The 26413-nt window shown below is 42.2% G+C and overlaps 1 protein-coding gene across 3 annotated transcripts in view; it reads left to right on the top strand.

The window, feature by feature from the left end:
- SLC38A1 (solute carrier family 38 member 1) overlaps positions 1 to 20504 on the top strand; it is a 66171-nt gene extending 45667 nt beyond the window's left edge. For 2 of the 3 annotated variants that reach the window (XM_047788040.1, XM_047788043.1), the window contains 12 exons: positions 3502 to 3575; positions 5028 to 5120; positions 5590 to 5671; positions 6883 to 6965; positions 8580 to 8638; positions 8748 to 8861; positions 10246 to 10325; positions 14288 to 14388; positions 16697 to 16815; positions 17989 to 18130; positions 18229 to 18326; positions 19710 to 20504. In XM_047788040.1, the coding sequence (XP_047643996.1) occupies positions 3502 to 3575; positions 5028 to 5120; positions 5590 to 5671; positions 6883 to 6965; positions 8580 to 8638; positions 8748 to 8861; positions 10246 to 10325; positions 14288 to 14388; positions 16697 to 16815; positions 17989 to 18130; positions 18229 to 18326; positions 19710 to 19811 (1147 nt within the window). In that variant the 3' untranslated portion in view covers positions 19812 to 20504. The remainder of the gene's footprint in view (positions 1 to 3501; positions 3576 to 5027; positions 5121 to 5589; positions 5672 to 6882; positions 6966 to 8579; positions 8639 to 8747; positions 8862 to 10245; positions 10326 to 14287; positions 14389 to 16696; positions 16816 to 17988; positions 18131 to 18228; positions 18327 to 19709) is intronic. The other variant, XM_047788041.1, reaches the window with a different exon arrangement.
- The last annotated feature ends 5909 nt before the right edge of the window (positions 20505 to 26413 follow it).

Raw genomic sequence — 26413 nt, 5'->3', positions numbered from 1 at the left:
CTGGTGAAAAGCTGGGCACAGGGTAGTCTTTAAAGGTCTCTCCCCAGCCCAGGAGTCTAGAATTCTGTTTCCTGTTCTTCTTCTCGAGGGACACACGATCTCCTGGGATGGTCGTGTACTACATTTCTCGAAGTATCGCTGACACCAGAGTGTTCAAAATCCCTGACTTCATTCTTCACCAGACTAACTCTTCCACCACTGCTTCTCCAGGGCCCGTGTCCAGTTATACGTTCTAGGTCCCCTTCTCCTCAAGGCTGAGCTATCAGTACCTTGCTAACTCAATTGCCCATTGCCAAGGTTCGGTTCCCATTGAACCATGCCTTTTGTGGCAAGCAGCTTTTGCCCTTGCTGTATTACAACTTTTGGTCAGTGGTTAACGATGTGAAAGCTTACAAGAGGACTTCCTGCTGTGCCTCAGGGGGTTAAGAACCCGATGTAGTCTCCGTGAGGATGAGGGTTCAATCCCTGGTCTCGCTCAGTGGGTAAAGGATCTGCCGTTGCTGTGCGCGGTGGTGTGGGTTGCAGATCACCTGGCTTGGATCCTGAATTGCTGTGGCTGTGGCATAGGCCTCAGCTGCAGCTCCAATTTGATCCCTAGCCCAGAAACTTCCATATGCCGCATGTGCAGCCAGAGGAAAAAACTAAAAAAAATAAAAAGCTTACATGATGCCCAGATGAAATGAAGGAGTGACTCACTACTGTTCCCCTTAGCACAGGGATGTTTATGTTTCTCCTCCAGGAAACCAGACTATATGTACAACTACTTAATGGGTCAAATAGGGGCACGATAATAGTCAAAATAGAAGAAATGTTCAAATAAGTCCTTACGTTCTCTCGAGTCATCCCTCCTGCTCTTTCTTTGAGATGTCAGCTCCAACGGGATCCTCTTAAACCAATCTGTGGATCTGTGGTAACCAATTCGATAACCCATTGCTTCTAAGAATCTAAATAGGGAGATGCACCTTTCTAAATTTCAATCCCATTAATGTTGGATTCTGTTAGAAGCTAAAGCAGTCTTGGAATTTTACAGAGCATTTGCCTCTTCGTGACCTGAGAGAAAAATGGTTTTGCTTTATATTTGTTTTCAGTCGTGGAAGGGACAGTCTGTATGTTGGGAGGGATGGAGAAAAGGATCTTCAGGGATTGGCTGTCAGACTTGCTAGGGTCCTTTGCTGGGGGCGGGGGGCGGTGCAGTGTGCTGTCTCTCAGACATGGGGGCAGGGGGCTCCTTGTCCTCACCGTGGGAGGTCCTTCTGCTGTCGGGAAGGGGAGGAAAGACAAAAAGTGAGCTCCCTGCTAGAATCTTCCCTATCAACACTCTCCTCCCACTTGGAAAAGACAAAAGAGATGATAACGAGTTTTATAAAGACATCCTTCACCTTTAGCCAAGGGCCACAGGCCAGCTGTGCATCATCTACGAAGACACCCAGCCCAGTAGAATGGCTCAGAGGCAGCCACGTGCAAGAACATGTGGTCCTAGGGCGACTAGCTGGGGAAGAGATGTGTCCTTCGAAGGCTTCTTTTGCTGCTAAATACCCAGTTCTCCCAGGCTTGGGGCCTTTGGTTAACTGTTAGGGAGATGTTAGTAATTATTCCTCCTGTGAGACATGCGGTTTTGGAAGGTCACACTCTTCACTCATTATCCTGGGGCCCAGGGGTAAGAGGCCCTTTCCTCCCCTGCTTAGTCTCGGAAGAATCAACTCCACGGAGGACAGGGTCCTCCAGAAGAGCACGTGGCTAAGCCTGAAACTGCGTCCCTCTATCCCCACTTGGGAAGCCCAGACTCTTGGGTGCAGCACAGAAAGGCCCTGGGGCCTATCACGTGCACATGTGGAAGTTGCCACCTGGGGTTCAGCATCAAAAGGAGTGAACTCTGAGTGAAACTTGAGGCTGGCGTCTTCCACGTAAATACCATCTTGAAAGAGGAAAGAAAAGTCATACCACAGTTAGTGTCGTGCATCCTACTCTCTGGCAGACGACAGCAAATCATGTTCCATTACATGTCTCAAAACTACAGGATGATAATAAATGCTCGCTCTCAGTTTTTTGTGTCCCTCAGCCAAAATAGATAACAAGGGACTTACCCTCTTATTCACCCTCCTGCTCAGTGATCCGAGTTAATGTATATCTGAATGTACTTTTTGGCCGTCATATCTTAACCTAAGTTCCCCTTGATTAGCTGGTCAGTTGGACCTTCACCCAAAGTTAGGTTTTCTCTTCTTGCTCCCAGTGTTTGTTTTATCTCGGCCGAACTCTATGGCCCTTTTATGTTTTCTGGCCAGACTCTGGCAGTCCACCTGCTCTGCCACTGACTGTTCTGTACCCCCTCATTTATCTCTCATGGAGATTGCACTGCCTGTAGGAGAAACAAAATGCTGCGAGAGAGGAGAAAGCTAAGAAGCAGTCTTTCTGCCTGGGGCAAGGGAAGGCACCTGAGGAGGTGATATCTGAGCGGTGGTTCAGCAGGTGTGCAGGGTGGCGAAAGGGCCGGGAAGAGCCCCACGCAGAGAATTGCAGGAGGGGCAAGCCCCGCTCAGCAGTGCTTGCTGGAGAAATAATCACCGTAATTACTCAAACATGGACTCAGTCGTGGCAACGCATTGTTCCGGGGATGTGCTTCCTTACATCCGGAAGTGGGTGGTTTCATCTAGGGGACTGGAATTTTTTTTTTTTTAATAAATAGGTTTTATTTTCAATTATGATATCTGTTTTCAGTTGTTTTAACCAAGGAATTCAGAAACAATCTATGTCATCCCCCACATCCTTTTAACGGTGCTTCTTCCTCAAGGATGGTTGGATAATGAGCCAGGTGTACCAAAACAAAAACATGAGCTTGCCATTCAGCTAGGTCTTTTCATTCCGTTTGATTGTCAGCATTTCCCCATCAGTTAAAAGAGGTACTTACTCTTTTAAGAGGAACCAGGTGCCAAAAAAAAAAAAAGTGAATTATCTCAGTGGTTCAGTATATATACATTCACAGATAGCCATAGGGTACCTAGATGAAAAGGACCCTAGACACCATTTGATTTTAGATCGTAGGTGAGGAATCTAGGGATGGCAGAAATTGAGCCAGGTGCCCAAATTCACGTGGTCACTGCCAGCCTTTCCCTTGGTGCCCCCACCCTCCATCCCCACCCCCCTTCCTCATACTTTCTCACTCAGATGTAACAGGAAAATGCACCATAGGACCAGAAAAGCTTTCTTTCATAATGTTGTTTTAAGGTCACCTCAACTGAAATGATCCCAGAGAGCTATTTAAGCTTTGAACTACGTAAACGACTGCATTCTTGGCGTTGCATTCTAATGAGCCATTCTTTAGTGGGTAGAACATTTTTATTGAGGGTTTTTAAGGAAGGTGTGGCTAATAGAGTCCAGGATTTGCATACTATCAATAAATCGTATTACCCATAGAACATATAAATCAGCTTTGTCCCTTCCACAGTGTAAGGTCAGAGTTTGTGTTCTTCATGGTTATCACAAGACTTATTTTCTTCGCTTTAGGGTACTTCTGACTTCAGTAACACTTCTGTCTATATATTCAATCAACCTTCTGTTGATCTGTTCAAAGGAAACAGGTAAGCCGATAGCAAGTCTAATTTCATTAAGCCGGGGTGACTGATTCTCACGGTGATACTGTGAACAGAAGATACTCCCCGTGGTTAGCAACTTGATTACGAAAAGGAAAACAGTACTTTGACCTGCCCTCTGGAAGACCTACCGTGGTATTTATCTAGAGACGTAGATTCGGCAACATATAAATTAAATTGTTATGAGTAGCGAGCAAATAAGGTTGTCATTTAAAGAGTACCTTCCATACCCTCAATTATACCTGCCTTTCTGGTTTAAGATGACTTCATTTTAAAGGCCTCAGTTTTTCCTTAGGTCTTTCTAAATTCAAAACAAGGATCCCATGTTTTTATACTGTAGCCTCCAAGGTTTTAAAAGCAAACAGAGCTTTCATTCTCTTTTGTGCCTATTCCAAGGAGAAAAATGTGACTCTGAGGCAGTGTGGGAGTGACGGTGCTAGGAAAAGACTTCACGTTCTCTGGGCAGTGTAATACCTGAAGTGTTTATTTTCTATTCTGGGGACACTGGATTATATTTGTATTACTTTGACTTTCACATCAGCTAAATCCACATTCACCGACTGTTATTGTATACAGACGACTCCATTTAACTGGAACATTTTGTAATAAACTGAGGATCTGACCATTGTCGGGTTTAAACACCAGTCTTAGGAGAGATTCAACAAAAGTTTAATTATAGTCTGACCCATATTACTTTCTGTGAACCTTTTGAAAATGTGAGCTGAACTGTTATGGAGAAATATAAACACATTTTTTTCATGAATGGTTTAATATTTTAGTATTATTGAGATGAGTTGGTTGAACACTTTCGAATTATGCTATAGCCAAATGACTCTTTTGACAGAGTTATCTGCTGTTCACTGCGAGCTACAAATCTTTGAACTAAATTTTACTAAAGATCAGAATTCTGATGTGGTTATTACATGTTTCTCAGCTTGTTGTTTTATCGAGGACCCATGAGGCATTGTTGGAATATTAAGATAATTCCTTGGTAGCCCAATCAGTTCAGGTAATTACATCAAAAGGAACCTTTCTTCCTAACCATCAGGATTTTTATTTTAAAATCAAATCTTTATTTTAACAATATACACCAGAACTGAGAATAAGATCAGAGTGGGAATTTCCCCCCAGTAAAATAGGGAGATTTTAGACATAGTTTAAAAAAAACAAAAAGGCTTATGACCTAATCATTTACCTGTAATGCTTTTGTAGCCAACCTGAAAAAGAAGAAATGGTGGTCATATCTGACATTTAAAAATGTCAAGAGGTTATTGCACAATGAGAGCCTAAACCTTGCAAAGCCAAGAAGGCTATTTATATGATTTTGATAAAGACGTAGAATAACTTGGAGAATAGTCAATACAATGAAGACATCTTGGCTGTCTTTAATGTGGGGGAACTCTGTCATTTCTTATGTTCTCAACCATGGTTTTTAAACAGGCTGCATGGTTTATGAAAAACTGGGAGAGCAGGTCTTCGGCACCACAGGGAAACTTGTCATCTTTGGAGCCACCTCACTGCAGAACACTGGAGGTAAAAAGATCATGTTTGTCTGTATCTTAAAGCATGTGAACATTATTGACTTTTCTAATGCCTGTGGTTGGGTGGCTGCATGAAATTTAACATAACTCACACAGTATCATTCTCATTGCTAAAACGGTGCACGAGGGAGCTCCTTGACAGCCTCAAAGGATCCAGTGTTGGCACTGCTGTGGCTCCAGTCCCTACTGCACTGCTGTGGTGTGGGTTCCATCCCTGGCCTGGGAACTTCCACATGCCATGGGCGTGGCCAGAACAAATTTTTTTTTTTTTTTTTCCCCAAACGGGGCATTGGAAAGTAAAGCAGAGATGGTAATCCCTTATAATCAAGGATACTGGGACAGTATCTACAGCTGTCTTGGTATCTTTGTGAAGGTCAGTCTAGGAATAGGCTGATAACCTTTCACATTGCTTGCAACATGAGCCTCTGTACCTTCTTTCTAAAAATGTTCTTTTTCCCTAGCAATGCTGAGCTACCTCTTCATAGTGAAAAATGAACTACCCTCTGCCATAAAGTTTCTAATGGGAAAGGAAGAGACATTTTCGTAAGTTACAGACCATTTTGTGTGTGTGTGTGTGAGAGAGAGAAAACTCAAAGGCTCTTAATTGAAATGTGGGCTAACCAAAGTTTTTGATTCAAGAAAAGTGCAGAAACAAAGTTTCCCCTTGGCTGTTTTTTCTTGGTTTGCTGTTGCTGGGGGTATATAAATGAAGGCAGCAGGGAAAGCCATTTGAATCTGAGCACTTAAAAGGTAGATTCACTGGTCTTGCTGTAAATGGTAGATAATGCCTTTTCCCAAGAGCCTGAAATCTACGTCTAGTTTCTATGAAATAGAACAGATATGGAGTATTCTTAACACAGAGGCAGAATATGCAAAATTCAGATCCGAGTCTCTTTCTCAAAGAAGGGACAGAGCATCTTGGGAGCAGAATTGACATAAGCCATCCTCCTTAAAGATACAGCTAACCTTGGGAAATGTTGCAGCTGCATTTGGCACATCCTTATGTTTTGACTACCTCTTATTTAACAGTTCTTGTCAGTCTGAGTCTCTCTGTTTTCTTTCAAGGGCGTATCATAGAAGCCAGAATCCTTAGTGTTCTGTCATCAGCATTCAAGGTCAAATATAAGGGATTAGGGAGAAAGCCATGCCTACCTGTGATTTGTTTTTTGATGATATTAGACAAGCAAAACAAAAAAGGAACTTTCTCTTTCAATAATTGATAAGACAAGTTGTAATCTGACAGAATGCACTGTGCATTCAGCTTTGAAACCATGTAAATAATTCAGGGGCAAAAAAAGCAATATCCCTTCTTCTATCACATGGGCTAAAGTATTTGGATAAAGAGTTCCCATCGTGGCTCAGTGGTTAACAAATCCGACTACGAACCATGAGGTGGCGGGTTCGGTCCCTGCCCTTGCTCAGTGGGTTAAGGATCCGGCGTTGCCGTGAGCTATGGTGTAGGTTGCAGATGCGGCTCAGATCCTGTGTTGCTGTGGCGCTGGTGGAGGCTGGTGGCTGCAGCTCCAATTCGACCCCTAGCTTGGGAACCTCCATATGCCAGGAAAGCGACCCAAGAAATGGCAAAAAGACAAAAAAAAAAAAGTATTTGGATAAGACCTGAATAATGATAGAAATGAATGGTTAACATCAATAATAGTTAAAAAAAATAAGATATTGTGAAATTTTACATGTGAGGGGGGAAAAAAAAGTCCATTTCTAAGAAAATTTGACCTAACTGCTTAAATGCCTTTCAGACCCTGGTATGTGGATGGCCGAGTTCTGGTGGTGGTCGTTACCTTTGGCATAATTCTTCCTCTGTGTCTCTTGAAGAACCTGGGTAAGGAAAGATCTCACCTTTATTGTAGTCTCTCCAGTGCCCAGATGAATCAGAAACTTAACCAGGCTGTTCCTGTTGTGATTCAGTGGGTTAAGAACCTGACCAGTATCCATGAGGATGTGGGTTCCATCCCTGGCCTTGAACAGTGGGTTAAGGGTCCAGCTTTGCCATGAGCTGTGGTGTAGGTCGCAAATGCGGCTCAGATCCCGTGTTGCTGTGGCAGTGGTGTAGGCTGGCAGCTGCAGCTCCAATTCAACCTCTAGCCTGGGAACTTCCATATGCCACAGGTATGGCCCTAAAAAGAAAAAAGAAAGAAACCCAATCAAGATGAACAACCTTGCCCTCTACTGTCACTTGCAGGGTAAAGATTAAGTGATATATTATAGGTATTAATCAGGCTCAACTTTAATATGGGATAAAAACACTGGTCAGTATGTGACTTCCTAAGCTATCCCTCTACTCATTCATGGAGGGGAGAAGTCCTGGGACCGTCAGCAGACAGAGCTCTTTCTAGCAGCACCAAGTCCAGAAAATGAAATTCTCCTCGACATACCCTGATTATTTTAGACAGGCAGAATTTCAAACCTCATATCAAGGCAGAAGATCTTGATGTTATACCCCACTCTTAAATTATAAATCACTCTTAAATTTTCAGAGTCTACCTGGTCTCAATTATTTACTCATTGAAGGGAGAGAGAGAAGTGAAAAGTCAAAAGTGGTAGATAATCAGCAAGCCACATCCACTTGGTTTTGACATTTGTGTGTGTGCTTCTATTTGGAGACAAGGGTCTCTGATGTGACGGGAATTTCATGCCGTCTAGTCCAAAGCCTGAAAGCCTTTGCTATCGTTTCAGGCTCATTCAAGGCAGGCATTCAGAGTTCTTCCCCAAAAGATTGCCGACCATAGTTTTATTGTTTAGTTTTGTACAAGAGATACCAAGCCTCTCTAGCTGTCGTGTAAGAGCTATAAGCAGACTTTTTTGAAGCTCCTTCATTTTCCGGTTGCCGAATCTGTGTTGAGGCTTTTCTGTGCACATACACGGAGCTCATTTCAGTCTAAGGAGAGAAGGGCTCTTCTCCCCCAGGACTGAGTACAGTGCAGCTCCCAGAGACCATTTAACTCAGCCCTTCTGGAACGAATGATGGTCGGAGGTCTCCTACGGATTCTAAGGGGAGCAAGGAAAAGATCCTGAGGGGCTCAATTTATCCCTAGAAATCCCTTCTCTCCTCTGTGCATATGCAGTAGGTACACAGTAAGTACATAAATCAAGAACTATTGCAGGAGTCCAGGAGTAAAGGGAGTTGGCCATAGGAATTCATCCGAGTGACAACAAGGGAGACCTGTGGCCAAATTCGGGAGGCTCTTGTTCCCTGTTCTCTGGGAATCTGCATTCTCTACTGTGTCAGGAAGAGCTGGGATCAAAATACATAAATACTACAAGGTTTTAATTCGGAGTCACCATTTTTGCCAAATAAGGTAGCACTATCCAATAATAAATCTTGTATTTAGATTAACATGTACAAATATTATGGAGACCCCAAACTATGCTTGAAGTAATGCATTGACAGAGATGACGGATGAAATAATGATAATTTTTAAAACTTTTTTTGAAGGCTATCTCGGCTATACTAGTGGATTTTCCTTGAGCTGTATGGTTTTTTTCCTCATTGTGGTAAGTGCTGATTGGTTGGTTTGGTTTTGCCGTAGTACAATGCCATGCAATAATTATTTGGCTTTATTTGATGACATCTCTTTTGTTTCTCCTTTATTCTTAATGCTAGGTTATCTACAAGAAATTTCAAATTTCCTGCAGTGATCCAGAGCTAAATTCAACAAGTCCTAATGCAACAAATGCTGACATGTGTACACCAAAATATGTTACTTTCAATTCAAAGGTAAGTTTCCTATCCTTTAAACAGAAAAAACATTTCTACTAAGGACACTGTGTTTCTCCTACTTGTTTTCATTAAACTTTTTTTTTTTTAATGTATTCATTTTCAGAAGAACACAGTACCACTGCTTACAAATGTCATAGTCCATTTAGGGACCTTGGAGAAACATACAAATTGTTTATTTCTTGCTTCCTTTTACCCGGTTTATGTGTAGGACAACCTTAAGTATTCTTGGTGAAAACCCCTTTCTGATCATTGTCTCAGCTCTGCTGTTCCTTGTAGATCTTTACAAATAGATGAATAACATCCTTCTTATCTGGTGGTGGTGGAAAGGAATGCTTCCACCTTCCCTAGCTTGCACAGTTGAAATACAGATACCACCACAGATTGGCACTTGAGGAACCTTCATACGACATATTGAGATAATTGTCAATAGTATGGGAACAGGGGACTGTGGAACCAGTCCAGCTTGGATTTGAGTCCTCGGGTGACTTATCAACCCCGTTTGTAAAAAAATAACAATTCTATTCTAAATCTACAGGGTTTTTAGAAGTGCCTGGTACAGTGCTAGGGCAAAATGAGAGCATGAGAAATGTTATTTTTCCCTCTTTCTCTGCTAACTTCTTTTTGCATAAGAAGTCACTATGTTGGATTTGAGAGTTTTAAAAAATCGTATCTAAGAAAACTAATTTAGATCGAATCTCTCCCTTGCCCCCGTTTAATGATACAGCCAAAGTAGTGAAGAAATTTTCTTTTCAGAAAGTAATTTTCTTTTTAGGTACTATTTTTTGAGTCTGATTGATGCACCCCATATAGAGCAAAGAGCAGTAAAACAGAAGTGGACGTTCTGGGCGTGCTGTCTAGCCTGACTGGGAGAGAGTCAGGAAACAGCACTGGTCTGTCTCAGGGTTGTTGTGGGGACTCAGTGAAATAATGTAGGAAAGTCCTCAGTGACTGGCTAGGGCCATGTCAATACGGGCGATGCAGTGCCTAGAGGATGTAAATTACACTGTAGGTGAGCCCAGCTAAAATCCCTCTGTGCCAAGTGCCTAATGTCTCAAGCTGGATAAGCTGTCTTAGAAAAGCTGCTCCTATTTTAGATATCAAAGCTCTCCTAATAACCAGATAATCCAGGGATTCTGAAGGGCTGTCACATAAAAAGACAGCTCAGAAATACTGGAGCTGTATAATTTTTTGGTAAAATTGTCTTTTCTGGAGTTCCCTGGTGGCGTAGGGATTAAGGCTCCGGCATTGTCCCTGCTGTGGCTCAGGTCATTACTGTGGCAGGGTTTGATCCATGGCCTGGGAACTTCTGCATGCTACAGGCTTGGCCAAAAAAAAAAAAAAAAGTCTTTCCTTAATGTTTATTTATTTTTCTTTCAAATAGACCGTGTATGCGCTACCAACGATCGCATTTGCCTTTGTCTGCCACCCATCAGTCCTGCCAATTTACAGCGAGCTTAAAGAGTAAGAGATTTAATGTTTTACAAACTGAGTTATTTTACAACCCCTCATTAATAGGCAAGTACTATGTTAAAATAAATGGACTCATATAATGAACCCCCACCGATGCATTGCCTGGTTTCAACATTGACTTTCTGCCATTCTGGAGCGAAAAGTAATCAGAAACCTGCAGTATGTTTTGGCCATAGATATATAACGTGGCTTACTATGCGGGCTTTTTTGGTTAATTTGGTTTTTCAAATACTATATTACTCAAGAGAGTTCAAGTATTTATGTTGCTTTATGTTACTTATGGCTATTTTGCAAAGGGATAGTAATAGCCTTCAGATTCATCTGTGAACTACCAAATGCCATTGCGTCTGATTTGCCTTTTGGGTTAGTTAGAAAAGGCTGGGAAATCAGACAGAAAGAATTTAGTGTTAAGACCACAAATTGGACCAAAAAATATTGTTGTTCATTTTAAACTATTACGATGATTAAATGGATTTTTTTTTGGGGGGGGGGCTACTGTAGAGAAAACTAAAGGCCTGCTTATCAATCCTCTCATGGGTTCTCTTTTTGGTCTGTTACCAGACTTTCTACATAAAAATAGTCACGTGGCATAGTCTCTTTGTTTGAGGTAACTGGTTGATCATTTACATAGATGTCCTGTGTGTAGCCTTATATTCCTACTTCTGTATGCACTGCATCTGGCTCACCGGCAAAAATTCATCTCCACCCGTCCCCATGCAGTTGATCCCCTTTCACCCATCTTGGCCTCCCCATCACCCCATCCCGCCTGGGAACCACTACGCTGTTCTCTGGATCTATATCTTTAGGTTTGGTTTGGTTTGTTCGTCTTTTTCTTTCTTATTTTTTGGTTGTTCTTTGTTTTTTATATTCATGTATGAGTGAGATCATATGGTATTTGTCTTTCCCTATCTGACATATTTCACTAAGAATACTAACCTCAAGGTCCATCCATGTTGCTATAATTGGCAAGATTTCATCTTTCTTATAGCAGATTAGTATTCCATTGTGCGTGTGTGTGTGTGTGTGTGTGTGTGTATCACATCTTTATCCATTCATCCACTGATGGGCCCTTAGGTTGTTTCCATATATTGGCTCTTATAAATAATGCTGCTATGAACATAGGGGTCCATGTTTCTTTGGGAGTTAGTATTTTTGTATTCTTGGATAATTACTCAGAAGTGGGATAGCTGGATTGTATGGGAGTTCTGTTCTTAATATTTCGAGGAACCTCGATTCTGTTTCCCATAGTGGCTGTACCAATTTACATTCCTGTCAGCAGTGTATGGGGGTTCCCCTTTCTCCATATCCTCTCTAACACTTATTATCTCTTGCCTTTTTGATAACAGCCATTCTAACAGGCATGCGGTAATATCTCATTGTGGTTTTGATTTGTATTTCCTTAATAATTAACAATGTGGAACATCTTTTCATGTACTTGTTAGCCATCTGTTTGTCTTCTTTGGAAAAATGTCTATTAAGCGCCTCTGCGTATTTTTAAATTGGGTTGTTTTCCTTTTTTGTTGAGTTGTATATGAGTATACTGTGTAAGTTGTATGTCTTTGTATATTTTGGATATTAACCCCTGATCAGATACATGATTTGCAAATACATTTTCCCATTCAGTAGGTCGTCTTCATTTTGTTGATGGTTTCTTTTGCTGTGGAGAACCCTTTCGGTTGGATGTAGTCCCATTTGTTTATTTTTGCTTTTGTTTCTCTTGCCTGAGGAGGCATATCTAGAAAGATATTGCTAAAGACTGGTGTCGGAGAGCATACCACCTAGTTTTCTTCTAGAAGTTATACGGTTTCAAGTTTTACATTCCAGTCTTCAATCCATTTTAAGTTGGTTTTTGTACGTGGTGGGAGATAATGGTCTACTTCCAGAGTTTTTTTGCATGTGGCTGTATGTACAGTTTTTCCCACACCTTTTTTTTTTGGTCTTTTTTTGTTTGTTTGTTTTTTGCCATTTCTAGGGCCGCTTCTGCGCTTCTGCGGCATATGGAGGTTCCCAGGCTAGGGTCTAATCAGAGCTGTAGCAGCCAGCCTATACCAGAGCCACAGCAACACTGGATCCGAGCCGCATCTGCAACCTACACCACAGCTCACAGCAATGTCAGATCTGAGCCATGTCTGTGACCTGCACCACAGCTCATGGCAACGCTGGATCCTTGACCCACTGAGTGACGCCAGGGGTCAAACCCACAACCTCATGGTTCCTAGTCAGATTCGTTAACTACTCCTCCCACACCATTTTTGAAGAGACTGTCCTTTCTCCATTTTATGTTCTTTGCTCCTTTGATTTAATTTACAGATATGTGTGTATGTAAATATATGTCCACATATCTGTGGGTTTATTTCTGGGCTCTCAAGTCTGTTCTATTGACCTATTTATCTGTTTTTCTCCCAGAACCATGCTGTTTTGATTATTTTGGCTTTGTAAGGTAGTTTGAAATCTATACCTCCAGCTTTGTTCTTTTTTCTCAGGATTGTGTGGGCTATTAGGGCTCTTTCATGGGAGGTTGCTGATTACTATTTCAATCTGTTTTAGTAATTGGTCTATTCAGATTTTCTATTTTTTCATGATTCAGTCTTGGTTGTAAGATTATGATTCTAAGTGTTTGTCTACTTCTTCTAGGTTGCCCAATTTGTTGCTGTATAACTTTCACAATATTCTCTTGTAGTCCTTTGTATTTCTGTGGTGTTTGTTGTTATTTATCCTTTTTTGTTTCTGATTTTATTTATCAGGGCCTTCTGTCTTTTTTTTCTTACTGAGTGTATCTAAAGGCTTGTTAATTTTATCTTTTCCAAGAACCAGCTCTTAATTTCATTGATCTTTTCTATTGTCTTTTTTAGTTTCTATTTTATTTATTTCTAATCTGATCTTTATTATTTTCTTCCTTCTACTAGCCTTGGACTTTGTTCTTCTTTTTCTAGTTCCTTTAGGTGTGAGGTTAGATTGTTTGAGATTTTTCTTGTTTCTTGAAGTAGGCCTTATGTCATCGTCTTAAGTTCAGAAAAGATGTACAGTATAGCTGTCTATTTTCATTTTGAAACAAAAATAAAGATGATGTCATTTAGCATTGAATTCAACTCATGATTCTTACTCTTTCATATTTAACTGATACCTGAGTAAATATTGACATATTTACATCTACCTATGTGCACAGTGGTCCTACTTTATGATCCTGTAACTAAGGTGTTTAAACATGTCTTTGGCATCTTTTAAATTTGATAATCCAGCTTTTAGTTTGTGATTTTCTCATGTGGGTACTTCTCAATTTTTCTGTTTTCCATATTGCCTATTATGACATGATCCAATGTTGTAACTACTAATAGTCTACTCTTGAATTCAAGTCTTGTAGATTAATTGTTTGGGCAAACTCCCAGAGTAAACTCCCAGAGTGAACATGACCTTGGAGAGAGAGATGGAGAGACAGCCTTTCATTATCCCTGCTGTGAGCTCGTGGGCACGCATTGCTCTGGAGACATACGGGCTTCCAGGGCTACTTGATGGGAAAACCAGAACCTAAATAGCAGCTTTAGCAGCAGAATACCCAAGGTCAAGTTCTAGCTCTGCCCCTGATCTCTGGGGCTGGGAGAACAACGTTGGAATTTATTCTGCCTTTTTTTTTTCCTATGTGTGCTGTGTGGAGATAGTATCAAATATTGAAAAATAAATACTCTCTGTTCTTCAGATGGGAACTTGATATTCTTTTCAAAAGAATGGGGAAGAACACTCAAGGGATTGTTAGTTCCACAGCTCGCTCTCTCGCAATACCCATTTGGTGTAAAAGAGGTTATTGTACCCTGGGATAATTGCTGGGGGTGATTTCAGCAGGTCAGGTTGGCCCCAGCTTGATAGAAAGTTAAGTTACATTCTTCAGTGTTAACCTTGGTGCTTACGTTCAGTAACGTGGTTTTTCACTTTTCAAATTCTTTTGTCTTTGTTTTCAGTCGGTCACAGAAAAAGATGCAGATGGTTTCAAATATCTCCTTTTTCGCCATGTTTGTTATGTACTTCTTGACTGCCATTTTTGGTTACTTGACATTCTATGGTAAGTAACTTGTGTCCGTACATAAATATAGGTAGTAGTGAGTACATCAGTAGAAATTAATATCAAAATAACTTTTAACATGATAGTGCAAAAAAGCCACGAATCGGTCCATTGATTTTTTTTTTTTTCCATTTTTGCCTTCTCCCCCCCTCCCCCGAGCATATGGAGTTTTGGGACCAGGGATTAGATCCAAGCCACAGGCCTGACCCAAGCCACAGCTTTGGCAATGCCAGATCCTTAACCCACTGTGCCTTGTCCCAGTGCTCCCAAGATGCTGTCCATCCCCTCCGACCACAGTGGGAACTCCTGTCCATTGATTTTGCCAGTCTTTTCTTCTATTTAAAGTAAATGGCAATGGTTCCTTTACCTCTTTATGCAGACTGCACAAGAATAATTACTGAAGAGTTCCTATTGTAGCTCAGCAGGTTAAGAACCAGACATGGTGTCCATGAGGATGTGGTTTGATCCCTGGCTTTGATCAGTGGGTTAAGGATCCGTTGTTGCCAAAAGCTGCAACACAGGTCTCAAATGAAGCTTGGAGGCTGCAGCATAGACCAGCAGCTACGGCTTCTATTGGACCCCTAGCCTTGGATCTTCCATATGCTGCAGGTGCTGCCCTGAAAAGGAAAAAATAAGAGAGTAATTACAGAAACAACATACTGAATTTTTTTCTAATACTGACCTTAAAAAAAATTGCATTTTGTAAGCATGCCACCTTTACTGAGGAGAGTTTAAAACTGTATCAGAGAAGGTTTTCCTAATTGCTGTTGCAAACTGGGTCAGATTCCATTAATAGAAAAGAGAGACAGAGACAGATTTTGAAAGTGAGAAAGAGTGTGCTACACTCGTGACACTCCGCGTTAATTAAAAATAAAACACCTGAGATTGTTCAGCAGAAGGTGGAGCCTTGTAATGATTTGCAGGAATGATATAGAAAGTTAAAAGAAGTGAAATCTGAAAAAGAACAAGATTTCCTTTATAATTTTTATTGACCCTGTATGCATAGTTTACCTTCTTTTTCTCCTTCTTCATTCTCTTCTGTCAGTCATCCTGCAGTTTTATATCACATCTTTCATTATCTTTATAATTTGGGACCAGATTTAAATTTAAGTACATATAGTTCATATTCTCTATTAAATAACATTTCTCGGGGGCATTTTTTTTTCATGAACACAAATGTCTCAAAATTTAAACACATTTAGGTGATTAATTGAGCCTGGAGAGAAAGGCTACGCTGATTATACAGTTGTATTGGAACCATTTTCACAAGCAATGAAGAATAGCATTGTCTAATGAATTCATAAATACAACATTTAGTTCCTGCAGAAAGAGGGTTTTCCTAAGGTTCTTGCAGAGTTGCCGGGCTTGGGGTGGATAAAGAGAGGCGGGAGAGACAGAGAGCCTCCTGTTAGTTGAACAGTCTCACCGTTATCTTATTCAAGCTATGCTTTTTCTTTGTGAATCAATTTTTTTTCCCACACAGAACACCAAACCCTTTCAGCTATTTTTAAAAGGTTATGAATTTTGCATCAAGGAAATTATAACTAAGGAGATTTTTATTATACCCGAGGCTCCTTTTTCTAAAACTTGAGACCAGTCTATGGCCCAGACTAGAGCTAGACTTCCACACCCTGCACCTTGAGACCCCTTGTCAAAGGCGTGAGCATTTTCTGGCTCTCGGCGGCTGCCTTTTTAGCTTTGGTTGCCTTCGAAACGATACTTTCCGAAGTTCAACTTTCTGAGTTGAGAAAAATTCCAAGTATATAAGCTAAATATATACATATGCATTTATTTTTAATGAGAAAAACATACCTGGGAGAGAAGAATGATATCCTTGAGGTGGTCAGGTTTCAGGAGCACTCCTGCTGCTTGGAAGCTGAGTTATAAGAGGAGAGTTGGAAAGGGGTTCCGAGTGGCCTGCGGTCCACGCCGCCAGACCGACCCTTTGACATCGTTTGCCGAGTGGCACCAAGTAGGGGAGGATCTAGATGAAGAAGCGCTTTGTGCTTCAACCATAGGTCTTTTTAATCCCAACTTACGCCAAGGTTTAGTTTAGTGTAACTTAAGCTTTTGCCACTCTGTGTGATTTGTACTGTACATTCCTTTTCATGAAAGGTCTGTGTGGGGCTCGTCTCACGCAGGGGATTTTTCTTTTCAGCTTGATCAATTGTTTAACAGACATTTCAACACCCAGAACGCTACTTTCCTTGCCCTCTAGTTTATAAATTCTTTGTGGCTGAGAAAAACCGTCATTCCGTGATGTGCTTTTGCCTCGTGTTAATAGCCTCTTACTTTCCCGTCATTTTAGACAACGTGCACTCGGACCTCCTTCACAAGTACCAGAGTAAAGATGACATCCTCATCCTGACCGTGCGGCTGGCTGTCATTGTCGCTGTCATCCTCACAGTGCCGGTGTTATTCTTCACAGTGAGTAAAGGGCCTCGGTGCCATCTGAGAAAAGCCAAGGTCTCCTCTCTCCGGCTGCTTTCAGGAGCCACTTGGCAGAGCAAGCCTGCTGCAGGGAACTCCCCTGCATCATTGTGTCTGCATCAGGGAAAGACGCCAAGACTCTTGGGAAAGAAAGTGGGATCAGTGAGTTAGGGTAGCCTTCCGATGGGATGAATCTTTTTTTTTTTTTTTTTTTCCTTTTTACGCCCGCACCTGTGGCATATGGAAGGTCCTGGGCTAGGGGTCGAATCGGAGCTGCAGCTGCTAGACTACACCACAGCCACAACAGTGCAGAATCCGAGCCTCATCTGTGACTTGTGTATCAGCTTATGGCAAGGCTGGATCCTTAACCTACTGAGGTAAGGCCAGGGATCAAACCCACATCCTCATGGAGACAACACTGGGGACTTACTCTGCTGAGCCATAACAAGAACCTGATGGGATGAGTCTTAATTCAAATTAATCTGTCCCTCTTCTTCTTCTCTTTTTTTTGGCTGCATCCAAAGCATGGGGAAGTTCTGGGGCCAGGGATCGAACCCACAGCACAGCTGAGACCCGAGCCACTGCAATTATCCTAAACACTGGATCCTTAACCTGTGGCACCCTCAAGGAACTCCATTCTGTCCCTCTCCTTCTCAGAGAAATGTAGATAGACTGTTGGCATCTCAGTCATCCATGAAAGGAGAAGGTAAAAGGACCAGAAGAGAACATTCAGTCTTAGATGAGACAAATTATCCCCCCACAAAAGAAAACTACCTATTCGTAAAGAGAAAGACTTTCCGTCTTAAGTCAAGCCCCCTGCTTCCCAAACTGTTAAGCTATCTGTAAATTCACTAGGTATGGAGCTCCCGCTGTGGTGCAGTGGGTTGGCGGTGTCTCTGGAGCCCTGGGATGTAGGTTCAGTCCCCGGCCCAGCACAGCAAGTTAATGATCTGGCATTGCATAGGTCACAGCTGAAGCTCAGACCTGATCCCTGGCCCAGGAACTCCATATGCTGGGTGGCAGCTAAAAAAGAAAACTAAGTAAATAAAAAGAAATTCACCAGGTTTGAAAAACATGTCCCAAGTGCCTGTACACCGACTCTGTCAGCCACTCTGTGGAGCAGTGTGACGGCCTGCTATGGGCTTTACAGAATCTGTTCTCTTCCTGCAGGTTCGTTCATCTTTATTTGAACTGGCTAAGAAGACAAAGTTTCACCTATGTCGTCATGTCTTGGTGACCTTCATTCTCTTGGTTATTATCAACTTGCTGGTGATCTTCATACCCACAATGAAGGATATTTTTGGAGTCGTAGGTATGGCTTTCAGACTTGACGCTTATTTTACGATGGCTGTGTAGGAAGCTAAAGTTTCACGATAACAACCGCAAGTTTTTTTTTTTTTTATTTTTCAGGAGTTACATCTGCTAATATGCTTATTTTCATTCTTCCTTCATCTCTTTATTTAAAAATCACAAGCCAGGATGGAGATAAAGGAACTCAGCGAATTTGGGTATGTCTCATGCCAGCCACTGTCATTTTTCTGATGAGTTTTTCATTGGAATATGCCAAATAAAGAGTCCATCTCCACTATCTAACACTACTTTTTAGTGACCTCGAGAGGATGTGGCAGTCCTAGTGTTTGCCCATTTGGGAAATTTCAAGGATCATATCAGAACCTTGCTCATTCCTTGGAAGTACCTTTTCACGTTTGGCTCTTACTGTGCCTTAGCTTTTGCTCTGAGGGGGGAGGCACGGCCAGCTGAGAGATTAGCCATTTGTCATCCTGTATCTCTATAGGCTGATGCCTTGTCTTTAGCAAGATTTGATGTGGAAAGGGGCTCAGAGATTTTAGGCAGTACACCGGGTTCTGTACCATTCCTGGTCATGTAACTCCATCCTGCAGTCCAGGGAACACGTGCTGCCTTCTGCTGAGTAAGTGGAAAGAGTCTTTTTAGGATTTGACAGGAATGCTTTGCAGCAACAGGCTTGGATTCACAAACTACCTTTCTATATTGGGATTCTTGTTCCCAGGGCTGGTGAAGTTCAAGGGCATCTTGAAGGTGGTGCACTTGGAGGCGGTGAGGGAAGGAGGGGTGAAGTGGCTGCTACCTGAGTACCTTCTAGAGCACCATTATGTTTGGCCTCGGAGCAGGCTTCCCAGCTGCCCTCCCAGGTAGTAAGCACGCCAACCTGACACGTTGCCTGAGTCAACAGACCCAGATGAGAGACAGGCACGGGCAACCATCCCTGTGTCTTTAGGAAAAGCAGTGTGGAGGCTGGTAGAGTATCTGCTTCCCCCAGCAGGATTATCCGTAAAGCCATAAATCCCCTCGTCCTTCTAAATCTGACCAGGAAGGGCTTCTCGAGGACAGAGAGGAGGGAGGAGCCAGTCTGGCAGAGCGGTGAACTAAGATTAAATCTGACAGTGGTGGAGACCTATTCTATCGCCCATGAATTCTCTGGGCCTCTCCCACCCTGCCCCCTGTTTAAAACTGGTCAGAGGATCTAGCACATAGCCTTAGACAAGGGACCCGGTCTTCCCCAATTCCACCTCTAGCCTGGGAACTTCCATGTGCTGTGGGTGTGGCATATTGGGGGAAAAAAAAGTGCTGTGAAGCTACCTAGCAGGCAGTAGAACAGATTCACTCTTGGGTGACCATGAAGTCAAAGAACAGAATGCAGAGGATGGTTCTGCATAGCTGGTTTTTCTTAGTTTCCCATCCTTGGAGAATCAGAGGCACAGGATTTTAGAAAGATTGAGCAGTGGTTGTAACAAACTCCACATACAAGGGGACACAAAGGGAGAGGGGGAGCATAGCCATTTTTTCCCAGGTGTACGTGGGCAATGTCTGCTCTGCTGCAAATAACCCTTCTTGCTTTTCTGTTGCTCCAGGCTGCCCTTTTCTTGGGTCTGGGGGTGTTGTTTTCTCTGGTCAGCATTCCGCTGGTCATCTACGACTGGGCCTGCTCATCAAGTAGTGACGAAGGCCACTGAGACCAGCTGAGAAAAGGAAACAGTCAAATTACCGCACATCTGCAACCCCTCATCACTTCCTTGGCAAGTTTACAGAAGCAAACAGAAATTTATAAGATACAAAACAGATTAACACGTTGGTATTGAAACAGAGACCTGTTTCTAAAATGGTTCATGTCCCTCCAAGATTTGGGATCAATTTTAAGGATTGTGGACTTTCTTTTTCCAAATTTCATGGCATCATATTTTCCAGTACTTTTCACAGTCGGTTATTTTTCACTCTATGTGTTTTGTGATTTCATCGTCTCTTAGAACTTTGAAAACATGATCATCAATCATGTTTACTTATCATACATCCAGATTCTGAAATAATTTTCCTACTGATGTTCAGCTTACAATAGCTGTACCTTTTTAGAAGAGAAAAGTATCTTGAATTGTATATATTTATTTTGCTTTACAGAAAAAAAAAATGGTTTCGTAAATAATTTGCCTATTTTGGTTAACATAGCACACAGGGATAATCACGTGAGAGTCACAGGGCGCGTGCCTGGCCTGGATCAGTGGCTGTTCAGTATTTGAGGCAGCCCTGATCATGTGGCGGCTGAGCCTCAGCCACCCATGGCCTCGCCGTCCCTTCATCCTGCTCCAGCAAGAGACCTTCCCTGGCGCATGTTCTCAGCAGGGAAAGGGATGGAAATGATTCTTACCTTGGGAAACATACGAAACTATACATCCGAGAGATCTCGCAGACGGAGTCTGTTTCCCTTTTGGCAGTTTGTGTCAAAGTTGCTCTCGTCTGAGTCAGCTTCTGTTGGGGAAGACCTCTGCCACTTCGGTAACGAGTTGAGAAGCAAGGGTCCTGCAAAAAGATTGTCCCAAATGCCTAAAATTCCTCTGATGCAGACCGCCTTCAGCCTACATCTGTATTGTTGAAGGGGGAGGGGGGAGCAGTTTCTTAATTTAAAACCCAGCTGCTTGTACTCATGGCCACCAGCTTTTTGCACAGAGAATAATGTGTGTCTAACCAAGGGGGAGCTAGGGTAAGTAATTCCTGTTTTATATTGGGTACTTGGGGGCAGGGATCTTTAAAAGACTTGTTTTATATCTACCAATTTAGGTTATTACAAATGTAAGATTTTGTAGTTTTAAATAAGCCTCATTCCTATTTCTTCTCCATCAGCCATCCATCAGGCTTGAAAAAAGTAAAAGAACCCTCAGAGACGGTCTTTGAGGAGAAGGTGTGATTCCGAGGTACACACGGCACACATCACCGCGTACCTTTTTTCTCCCTTCTTTGGTCCTAGTCCGGGGTGGGCTGTTACTGCCTGCCTGATGTGACCCACATTGGAAGACAGGGGCGCCCCACACTCTCCTCCAGCCCCTCTCTTAAAGTGGGTGAAGGGAACTACAGAGAGACTGGAAAAGAGGAGAGTTTGGGACAAGGTGGTTTGGAAAGGATCAGGGGACAGCACCCACCACCACTAAGCTGGGCCATCACCTGTGATTTCCTTGTCCATGTGGCACCACGTGTGTGCCCCAGGAGCTGGCCGCTTGAGACAGGGCTTGTGTGTTATCCACATCCTGGTTGAATGTCGCAAACATAGAAGTTCACTGTGCCCAGATTTCTTATCCAGAGATAAGTGGCCTCTAACCACAGACTCTTGGCAGAGTTTCTAGGCCCTCAGCTCTGGGCTCGGTTCCTCCCCCACTTGCCAGGAGTAACATGGAACCCTCTGCTCCTCTTTACAAGCTAGTGTCCCTTCAAAACAGCAGGCATCAGAGCACTTTGAGCCTCTTGGGGGAAAAGGAAAAGTTATTTCTTGCATTTATTGGTAGGATCATCATAGCTTTTAGTGTAATGCTCCAGAAGTACATCCACATTAGGTCAGAATTTGAGTATTTAGATATGAGTATCTACCTGTATATGAATTCCTAACCCAGGAAAATCCGCAGCCATCTCTGTCCTTCTCAGCAGTGTCTTCCAGTTAGTTGAGCACAAAGAGAAGCTGAACAAAAGAAATTGGCTGGCCTGCTGAGCTTGTCTGGGGCACCAGATAATGAAATAGCCAGATAGCAGGCGACCCTCTGTTAAAAAAAAAAAAAAAAAAAGCCACAGATTTAGTTTGCAAGCTGTATTATGCTACTTTCTGTTTTCTCTATTAATTTATAACAATTCATTTTACACTCACAAAGTCAGTGAGTTTAGAAGATTATCATTAACTCTTGGGATGTGTAGTGATATTTTTAGATCTCTGGATTTTATGTGTCAGGGCATGGATTTTTTTTTTTTTTTTTTTTTTTTAGGGCCACACCTGCAGCATATGGAAGTTCCCATGCTAGGGGTTGAATGAGAGCTGCAGCTGCTGGCTTGGAGTTCCCATTGTGGCTCAGCGGGTTGAGAACCCAACTAGTATCCATGAGGATGTGGTTTACATCCCCTGGCCTCACTCGGTGGGTTGAGGATCCAGCGTTGTCACAAGCTGCGGTGTAGGCCACCGATGTGGCTCAGATCTGCTGTGGCTGTGGCTGTGGCATAGGTAGGCAGCTGCAGCTCTGATTCAACCCCTAGCCTGGGAACTTCCATATGTTGCAGGTACAGCCCGAAGAAAAAGAAAAAAATTATATATAGATATTTAGAGGAGGTGCATTGTTGACATCTGTGATACGACAGGTTTTCAAAATCTTCTCTGTATGTTTATCTGAGTTTATTGCTGACTGGATATAATAGATCCTACTGTAGTTTGTCAAATATCACTGATTAGTTACATCATGGGTTCGGGAATGAGCTCTAAAAGTGTATTGCTCTTACTCTTCTTGTTCAGAATAGAGAACCTGTAGCCAAAAATATATGTACCACAGTTGTTAGGTAGAATTTAAGTAACACAGTCAAGAGCTGTAGTTTTTCTGCTAAATGAGTAGCTTGCCAGATACTTTCCCTTAGCTCCTGGGGCCACATGTTTTCCTTTGGTCGAAAGGATCTCAACACGAGGGAACAGTGCCAGCTGCACCCTTGGAATAAGAATGGTTCTCTAGTTATAATAACACAGCATACTGTAAATCCCTAATTTCCTTCATGTTGCTTTTCAGAAATGGGGGTAGTAGTAAGGTCTGAACAGGAAATCGAGTCTTGTTAAGCATGGGTCGTCCCCAGTTTATAAGCAGAGCCTATCGCAAAACCCTGTCTGTTGGTGGTTTGCATCCTGGAATGTAATTTTCCTTTAGAAACCAGGTTATACGTGGAGGTCAGGCCCCCCAGACCAGCTAGGAGAGCCGAACTAAACCCATAGTTGAGCTCAAATAAGATAATATAACAATATTGCTAAAGAACCTAAACACTAAATATAATGGTTTCTAGGGGGTATTTGCTCAAACTTGCCAAGACTCCATCACTCTTACTGTTTGGTGGAATCTGGATTGCTCACCCCAGACACATACCACTTGCCGGATGGTGGGGCCAAGGTGGCCACCGATTAGAGGTGCTCAGAGTGACGGCAGCTGGGTCTCCCCCGTGTCCAAGGCCACCGGCGACCTTGTGTTAGCAGGAGGGTGAAGGATGATGAGGGGTCCTCTTGTGGGCCAAGAGTATGTCTGTCTTCTCTTCGTCTTATTTCTAAGATTTGGATAATTTAAAAAATATCTCTGGCTAGGCCATCAGGGACATCTGCTGCTACCCTTTTTTTTTGCTTTGGAGTCTCGGGCCGGCCTGCCTGCTTCTATAGGTAGGCTCTTTTGCTCCCAGAGTTCATTTTCTTCCCTCCTGCTACCAAAAAGGATGTCACTGCATAGCTTCTCCCACATGCCCGTCATGGAAGCCAGAACACAGCACTTTTAATGGGTTAGTGCTAGTAAACCCTGCTTTAACTGCCCAGTCATCAAATGGGGGTGAAAAAGCTCTCTACCCACGTTTCCTTTTTTTGCATTTGCAGACCCTGTTGCAAAAGGCATATGTGGGTGATGGCCATGGGGGTTGGGGTGGACAAAGGGCTGTGGTATGGTGTCACAGCATTTCAGAGGACACCTCAGACAGCCCAGTCAAACCTCCAAGCCAGTGGTTCTCAAAGTGGGGATCCCTGGACCAGCACCATCAGCATTACCTGGGAACTTGGTAGAATGCACATTCTTGGGCCCCACCCCAGACCTAATGAAATCAGAGACTCTTGGGTGGAAGCCCAGCAAACCATGCTTTAACAAGCCCTCTTGCTGATCGTGGGGCACGTCAAGTTTTAGAACCTCTCTGAGCCAATTCATCTCTCCTTTTTCTCCCCATTGGTTCCAGAGGATGGTTCCCAGGATTCAAAGGATGAGAAGTGGGGACCAGGATTTCTCCTAGGGAGGGGAGGAAAGGGTCCCCTTCCCACTGGGAATACTGGCCCAGGTGCACAGGTGTAAACGAGGCTGCCTGCCTGTGGGGCTGAGACCTAATGAGATGATGGTTTTGACACCTGTGAAGAAATGAAAGTGAGGTGGTTTGGGTTTTTCCTTTTCTTTTTTGAAAGGAATTAAAAGATACATACCCTTTGTAAATGCAACCTGAGGAGATACAAAGTTCATGTCAGGAGTAAGGTTTCTAGGACGTTTGGGTTCACTGGGTGGTGATCAATCCTGTCTGCCCCTTAAAATGAATGCTCTGCTGCAAGGGCTGCATTGCATAAGGACTGCAAACCTCCGCAAAGACTCGTGCTCAGCTCCATTTCAGCAGATCAGAATGCTACATGGCACATTTCCTGCGGGTGGGGGTGGGCGTGGGGAGGAGGTTGGTGAAGTGATCAGATACTTGATTTTATGCCTTCGTGAAAAAGCCATCAGTTTCTCTCTGTTTATCAGTGTAAGTGGTTTGAGGCTTAGAAGGGGTGTAAACTTTAAGAATGTAATTCCTCCATTCCAGTTCACAGTAGACTTCTCACCACTTTCAGACTATCATTAAACAATGTTAATGAATGTTTTCCTTGGGGATGGCAGATCTGAGAAACTTTTAGCAACAGAGTATAGTTCCTCTAAAACACACAGTGAATTATTTATAATGATCCAAGGCTTTCAGGTACAAATTGGGGGTAGGGTGGCTGACAACTGAAAAATATCTCTAAATCTTAGAAAGTCCTTGGGAAAAAAAAAAAAAACCTGATTCCCAAAGCTCAGACTTTCTTCTTTAGGGTTTCCTTGGAGGAAGGGCTGTGAAACAGGGCCCATCTGTCTACAGGCTTGAATTTGCGTTTTTAAAAGGAAGAATCTATGCAGTTGAGGCTTACTGTAGGAAATAACTTCATTTGTATGTAAATATATTGTAAATAAATAGGCTGTATATTTTTGCAGTTGTTGATCCACACTGAAGTAGAAGATGCTAGTATCTGCCTATTAAGAATAAATGTTTTCATAGATATAAGTGGTTTTGTTTGGGAATTAGAAAAATTTACATTCTCTCCCAGGTAACATAGTTCTCAGTGTAAACTTGGAATCTAAAAATCTTACTTGTTTAGAGAGAGAAATGTCTGAGAAATAGTTGCATTGATCTCTTATACTGGTATTAAGATCAATTATTTAAAAGATAGTCCTCTGAGCTACAAATAATAAACATTTTAGACCCAAATTATTGCCATATAGAAATAGATACACCCCAAATAACGAGTTGTTTCTTCATAAAGCTGCTTCACTGTGAACCCTGATACCACTACACAGTGTTCATGAAAACAGAAGTTGGGGAAGAGAATGGTTTTGTTTTTCAAAATGGAATTGCTGCATTTCCCAAACTTTGGGATCTCGAAAGGGGGAGAAAGACCTGAACATTAACTATGAGCACAAATTTGACAGAAATAAAGAAAGAAAGAGAAAGAAAGAAAAAGAAAGAAAGAACCATCATTTTACCAAGCTTTTGAAAGTCTTGCATGGTTGCCTTTTCTTTTCAGCGTCGACGCCAACACAGACTGTCTTAAGCAATTTTTTTTCCCAAAACACTTGAATCTTGACTGTTGGTACGTAATCTGCTAATCTGCTTTCTAGACTCTGGTGTACATTAGACTTCATCTGAGTCCAGTACATGTAGAACACCACGGTGTTATTCATGTAAAAACCTTGTAAATGAATTTCAGATGGGTGACTTATGTGAATCACAAGTCACGAAACTTTGCTATTCATGATTAATCAAATACATAGAGTTTTTTTTTTTTCTAGGATGTGGTGTAAATAAAGACATGTAAGAAGTTCTGTTCTATAACTACACTGTTAACATAGTTTTTAAACATTAAAAATGTGAAATAAAAGTATTTATGAATTTTTGTGGTCACTCTTTTGGGGTGCAGTACTAAACATGGGGGTATTTGGGTACTTCCTATATATACTATTTGGGATTGTTGGACACCAAGAGTTCATGGAACCTTATATATACAAGTGCCCAAATTTTTAAAAATAGTTCCCATAGAGAACTACTTATAAATGATCAACAGGGGCCTGCTGTGGAAGACAGGGAAATCTATTCAGTATTCCGTGATCATCTATATGGGAGTGTATGTATGTATATATATATAAAATACTAAATCACTTTGCTGTACAGGAGAAATTAAGGCCACATTGTAAGTCAACTATACTTCAATAAAATAAAGAATTTTTTAAATAAAAAAATTTTAAAAAGA

Source organism: Phacochoerus africanus, chromosome 7, assembly GCF_016906955.1.
Source record: "Phacochoerus africanus isolate WHEZ1 chromosome 7, ROS_Pafr_v1, whole genome shotgun sequence".
NCBI classification, from domain to species: domain Eukaryota; kingdom Metazoa; phylum Chordata; class Mammalia; order Artiodactyla; family Suidae; genus Phacochoerus; species Phacochoerus africanus.
This window is presented reverse-complemented; position numbering and strand designations above follow the sequence as displayed.